Here is a 6805-nt window from a genome sequence, read left to right as displayed (position 1 = left end):
TTGGATATTGTATTCTCCGCAAATGTCTTTATTCTTAATTACGCAGAAGTCCCTAGCTTTAGACCGCTTACGCCTAAAATTGATGATTTGTTATCATATCATATTTTCCAACGAACATCCACACAATCGATAACAACATAGTATGAAAAAAAGAAAAACGATTTTGTAGATCTTCAATCCTTCAAAATAAGAAAAGAATATGACAACCGAAGGAGAGGAGCTATATAATTATCTCACTAGTAATCTTTAAGTCATGTGAAATTAGTAGTGCATAGAAATGGCATAACATTATTAGAGAGAATGACATTACTCATGGTGTACTACTAGTACTAGGTTCTCATCAGGGTCCTCTTAAGAATTTGGGGGCCTCGGTTCTAACATAAAAATTGGACATCTAAATTTATAGAAAATAAAGATGAAATGTTAGAGTTTTAAAGATAGGAAGTTGAAAATCTAAAGATAAATCATTGACAAATTTATTTAAGGGTCGGAAACTGAGTTCTTCAAATATGAAGTAAAAATTTTAAAATAATATATTGTGTGGCCTTTATAATTTTGGGGTCCCTGTGCTGTTGGACTCCTTATACACCCTCATCTACCCCTCTGGTTCTCATACCTCATGTTTTGTCTCTCATGTCATTCGAACAGAGCAGAAACATGTGGTTTCCTGGCTTCCTGCTTACTAGAGTAAGATAACATATCTTGATATATACTAATATATTAAAAGGCGTGCCTAAGTCAGAAACGGTGCCACATGGCGCTCTCCCTAAGGGAGTTTTACTCCATGTAATCCACAACAATAAAAAAGGGTTAATTGGCTAGAACAGCACAACCTTTAGCTCAAGTGCAAGGAACAACACAACCTTAAGCAGGTGCAAAGCGTAGCACCAACTTAAATACGGGGTGTGGAAAATAGCATAAATGGCACCGAAGCACGGAGATTCCACCGGAGCTAGGGAATCTCCGTTCAAGGTTATGTTGTTCCTTGCACTTGAGCCAAAGGTTGTGCTGTTCTAGCCAACTTTCAACTTCAATCTCAAAAAAAAAAATTGATTTCCTCTTTACTCTTCTTCGCTGCTGTGCTACTTCCTCATTTTGCGATTTCCTTCCCTGTTCGACGCAACACAGATCTTCACATCATCAACAAATTGCATCAGCGCAAATATCGAAATCAAGTTGCTGGATTTACATCTATCATCATTAATAATTGACGTGTAACAATTGTGGAGGCTGATCTCAGTTTCTCCTAGCTCAATATTCACTGTTGATTCACCAAAGACCACTCCACGTGATGTTTGTAAAAGAGTTGGTTTGATGAGCGCCTGCTTCGAGGTCGCGCCATGGTCGCTCAAACTTTCTGGAACTCTTCTGTTTTGTGTGAATTAGTACGGAGCGCCTGCTTTTGTGGACTGGGAGTAATGCGAGGTTGTGGTGGAGATGGTGTTTGGTGTGGTGGTGTTGCAGTGTTTGGGACAGAGGATGACATTGTTGGAGTAGAGGTGGTGTTTTTTGGTGTGGTGAAGGAAGATGATGGTGTTGAGGGAGGTGGTGGCGTTGTAGTGTTGTGGGCTAGGGAAGAGGGTGGCGGTGATGTAGTGTGGTTTAAGGTAGATTTAGTGTAGTAGAGGTTAAGGAATGGTGTGTTTATTAAAATAAGGGTTGTGTTGTTCCTTGCACTTGAGCCAAAGGTTGTGTTGTTCCTTGCCAATTAACCTTTAAAATAATGGAGATTCCCTAGCTCCGGTGGAATCTCCGTGCTCCGGTGCCATTTATGCTATTTTTTGCACCACGTGTTTAAGTTGGTGCTATGCTTTGCACCCGTTTAAGGTTGTGCTGTTCCTCGCACTTGAGCCCAAGGTTGTGCTGTTCTAGCCAATTAACCCTAAAAAAAATTAGAAATTGCATAGTGTAAAGTTTGATCCCGGGACCTCAAGAACATACACTAAAGTCTTAACCACTAGACCAAATAATATTTATTATTATCATCTTAAATTATAATTTTAATAAATGAAAATTTTCCTTGCCCGGGGCATAGTCCGGGCCTAATAACTAGTTTCCCTACTAAAAGGTGCAATACATCCAAATATCACAGCAAATTCCACAAATTCATGTTTCCAAACCATTAACAACTCTATGTTTAATAAAATTCCACATAGAAGCAAAATATAAACTTTTTCCAATCAGAAAACAAATAGCAGATAAATTGCCTTAGCCATATCGTAAGTTTGTAAATTGGAGAAGGCCTAGAGGATATCAAGCGTATGGTGAGGTAAGTAAGTAACCATGATCCATATTCCATACATACATTAGCATCAAGCATGTTTGTGGTACGAAATAAAAGTTGCAGAAGTAAGGCTAATTAAGATGCAAGGAACAAATCAAAAAATATTTCCCAAATAGGAGGCTAGGTTACAAACAACAATATGTAGAAAGAGTTACTCTTATAAATCAATGAGGTTATTTTTATAAATAAAATGGGTTACTTTTATGAATGAATAGACTTACTCGGTTACTCGCTTGATTAGATGTGGTCAGTGGTTACCTCTTACACATGAGGTCACTCTTAACAATAAAAGGTGTTATTCTTATAAACAAGCGTGATTACTTTTATAATAAAAGAAAATACTGATTAGTTTACTCCTAATTTCTTATGAATAATCGGGTCATCTTCAAATAGACATTTCTCATGGTGCATTCAAAATTTAGAAAGAATCAAGTTGGAAATAAAAATTTAATTTGATAGCTTTCCAAGCTCATTTCCAGCGAAAAACTAATGAGACATGACCTCTTAAAAATGAATAGACGTAGCGAGCAGTTGACACGCCCACGACCACACTGTATACCCGACAATATATGATAATTTGTATTTTTATCTTAAACCTTTTCTTAGAGTAACATGGAATTTGGGCCCCTATTATTGGTAAAGACTAAAAATCTTCATGAATGACCGGCATGCATAATTCTAAAGCTCACCACCTCAGGATTGTTATACACAACTCACATAAGCTAATCAAAGAAAACTTTAGGATTATCTTCATCATATTAAAGTCAAACAGGAAAAGGATATTTTGACAATTTTGTTTGCAATAGAATATTAGAACACCACAAAAATAAATTATAAGGAAGCCAAAATGAAGAAGTTATCAATCCCAACTCTACTTCTTATATCAATCGTCCTAACTTCTGCGGTCCTTGAGATTGCTGATGCTACATCATCCCCTGGAGGTAACTTGAGCTTTTTAATCCCTCTTTTTTTATACGATAGCTATTAACATTTTTTAGGTGATTAATATAATTATGGTTTATTTTTGTGCGTTTTTGTCTTCGTAAAAGGCGTTCTACTCAAAGGAACGATGCCACATAATACTCTTCAATGTATATGTCACGTGATAATTTTCTTAATTTTTAATACACATGTTTATGATTTTATTTAGAAATATTAACAATAATGTACTGTATTGTGTAGTTAATAGGAATTGAACAAATGACATTTGAAATAAAATGTAAGAGTTAACCATCAATCTACTAAAATTTTAATGTTTAATGTTTCAATATATAACATAATAAAATTTTACAGTTATGATAACGAGATAGACAAGTTTTTTTAATCTCTAATACTTTTATTAAGGTAATAACCTTCCCTTACCTCAATTCTATTGAAATTAACTTTATCCCTAATTTCTTGAAAGATTTTTTTTATAAAATAATTATCATGCCATAACGTCTATATTTCAATTTCGGCGGCCACTAGACAAAATATTACGTAAAGTTAATAAAATCAACTATGAAATTTATAAATTATAATATATTAATTAATTGTAACTAACACGATGCTATTGTCCGGACCAAAATACTAATCTATCTATACTAATATATTAAAAGGCGTGCATAAATCAGGAACGGTGCCACGTGACGCTCTCCCTAGGGAGTTTTAGATCATGTAATCCATGTACAATAAAAAATTAGAAATTGCATAGTATAGGTTTTGATCCCGTGACCTCAAGTTCATGTACTAAAGTTTTAACCACTTGACCAAGTAGTATTTAGTGCTATCGTATCAAAGTACCATATTAATAACTGAAAATTTTCTTACCCGGGAAATAACCCGGACCTAATAACTAGTTTTATTCTTTAAAAATGTTCATAAGTATCAAAAAATTGAAAAACTTATAGGAGTAAGAGCTTTCTCTATTATTAAAAGCTGAAAATGTTGTTTTAAAAATACTCCTTTATCTCATCAATCTATTTCAATTGCATTAAATTCCCAAATTTGAAAGAGTGTTGGAAAATAAATTTAACATAGCCTAAAATTGCCTAGAAAACATACCAAGTCTCTTTTTTCATTAAAAAAGAATTAGTTAAAAGGATGACACATACTACAGATTCAAAGTCAATCAAAATATCTGAAGTCTCAAAGGTTAATAGCCAACATCAACAAATAATTTTGACTAATTTCTTAATGATAATTGCTTTATAAAAAAAATTCTAGGTAGCTATCGTGTTTGGTATTTATTGATGTAAGTTATATTAATCTTTACAAAATATATTAAAAGGCGTGTATAAACAAGAAACTGTGTCACGTGACACTCTCTCTAGGGAGTTTTAGTTCATGTAATCCATGTACAATAAAAAAAAATTAGAAAATTGCACAGTATAGAGTTTGATCCCGAGACCTCAAGTACATATACTAGAGTCTTAACCATTAGATTAAGTAAGTTGTATTTAGTTTTTTTTTTTATCATAATGTATTATATTAATAAATAAACTTTTCTTACCCGGAACATAACCCGGGCGTAATAACTAGTTATAGTCATATCAAAAGGTGCATCTTCTTTATCTGAACTTATTAGAATTTAATTTGTTAAATCTAATTAGTCTAATTCACCTTATGTTTACATGTGATTGGACCTGATCACCGTCAGACAAGACCTTAAACTTATATTTATTAAGGTAAAAAGAAATGCATCCTTATGTAGTTTATCTACTTCAAAACATCTAGAAACAATAGTATTATCACTCATAAGTACAAAAAAAATTTGATATGAGATAATTATGTGAAAAACAATAGAACTATTGTATGTACAAAAGTTATATTCTTGAAAGATTTTGCTAGAAAACAATCAAATTTTATTTTTAAACTCAAGAACAGATTTTATCAAATGATATAATTCTAAAATTTGAAGTTTATAAATAGAGTGATATTAATATCTAAATTTATAATTATTGCATAAATAATTAATCATTTTTTTTGTAAAATAAACAACATTGTTAAAACTACATATTCTTATACATTTCAAAATTTTAAAAAGTGAATTCAATAGCTTTTCTCATTGAAATGCATTATATTTTTTTATTTGTTTTTTTATATAGACTAGATAGGACGCAAATTAGCTAACTAGCATAATTATTTTTTCCTTTTACCTATTTCATTAATTTTTTAAAATTTTGGAGAAAAACTTTATCTATTCGGTGTATAATGTAACCCACCTACCGTACATAGACATATTTTAATAGTGCAATTCAAAGTAAAACTGGACAGAAACTAATATGTTATTCCCTAATAAAAAAATTAATAGACCGAATTTATAATAACTTATTTTGAACCCAAACTGAAATTATCACACAACAACTGATTAAATTAGAAAAGAAAACGATTATATCATATGAAAATTGACCATATCATAATATCGACAATATTATACAAAAAACTGACTATATACAAGGTAATTATGTCATACAAAACCTGACTATGTCAAACAAAACCCGATTATATCAAATAAAAACTTACTATATCATATAATTTTCGATGCATAAGTTATTGTAAATGCGATCCATCAAAGATGTTTTGATTCCCTAGTCCCTACTTATAGTGATTGAACACTATTGGTCAAATGTGACGTTCTCCCTTCTATGTTTTGTTCATTTACATAGGTCCGGATTTCTGTCCGAGCAAGTGCGCTTCGAGATGCTCCAAGAATCCAAGGAACTTATGTAAGAAATTGTGCATGATTTGCTGCTCAAAGTGCAAGTGCGTTCCTTCAGGTCCTTTGGCGGACAAAAGCGAGTGCCCTTGCTACAGAGACTGGAAAAACAAGAAGGGCATGGATAAGTGTCCTTAAATACTCCATGTAGTATAGTACTCTACTTAACAAGGGATAGCAGTACTATTATTTGCTAGGTAGACCTCCCTTTGCTTTTTATTTGCTGTTTGTGCATCTAGATTTTATCTGAATTTCTTTGAAAGAAATTATCAATAATTAAAGGATATGAAACTATTAGGTCAAAATGTAACATTATCGATTATTATGAAAAAGCTTGAGGTTCATTATTGTCCCCAAATTGCTTAAAATCATCCCAATTTCCCCGTACTATTATACCCTTATATTATGATATTTTTTTAAAATTTTTAACTCTAATTTAACTCCTCCTGTAATTCATATTCTCTCTCATTTTCACCATCACCATCGACGATCAACACAGACGAGCACCACCGACGAACAAAAAATTTCGGCAAGGTTATTTTTTTAAAACGAATTTCATGGGCAACGTGTGTCCTAGACGTTGTCCATGGACACAACATCCGGCCTGGATGTTGCATCCGTGGAGATAACGTCCAAGCCAGATGTTGTGTCTAGGAAGTTGTGTTCAACTTCTTGGACAAACGTTGTGTCCATGGACACAACGTATGGCTTGGACGTTGTGTCCATGGATGCAACGTCCAGGCCACACGTTAGCCGATGAAATTCGTTAAAAAAAATTACCTTGACAGAAAAAAAATTACGTCGTTGGAAGACATTGTTGTTGT

The 6805-nt window shown here is 32.9% G+C and overlaps 1 protein-coding gene across 1 annotated transcript; it reads left to right on the top strand.

Moving 5' to 3' along the window:
- Positions 1-2956: 2956 nt before the first annotated feature.
- On the top strand, positions 2957-6319 carry LOC130589433 (peamaclein-like). The gene is made up of 2 exons (XM_057390684.1): positions 2957-3225; positions 5932-6319. The coding sequence occupies exons 1-2, from the start codon at positions 3132-3134 to the stop codon at positions 6117-6119; spliced, it is 282 nt and encodes a 93-aa protein (XP_057246667.1). The 5' UTR covers positions 2957-3131; the 3' UTR covers positions 6120-6319.
- Positions 6320-6805: the final 486 nt, after the last annotated feature.

The sequence above is a fragment of the Beta vulgaris genome, chromosome 7, assembly GCF_026745355.1.
Source record: "Beta vulgaris subsp. vulgaris cultivar EL10 chromosome 7, EL10.2, whole genome shotgun sequence".
Lineage (NCBI taxonomy): Eukaryota > Viridiplantae > Streptophyta > Magnoliopsida > Caryophyllales > Amaranthaceae > Beta > Beta vulgaris.
This window is presented reverse-complemented; position numbering and strand designations above follow the sequence as displayed.

What these genes read in the sequence shown, in the direction of transcription:
- LOC130589433 (XM_057390684.1), top strand. Translation starts at nt 3,132, where the DNA reads ATGAAGAAGTTATCAATCCCAACTCTACTTCTTATATCAATCGTCCTA. An exon ending in TGCTACATCATCCCCTGGAG is followed by an intron (nt 3,226 to 5,931) that starts GTAACTTGAGCT and finishes TCATTTACATAG; the next exon opens with GTCCGGATTTCTGTCCGAGC.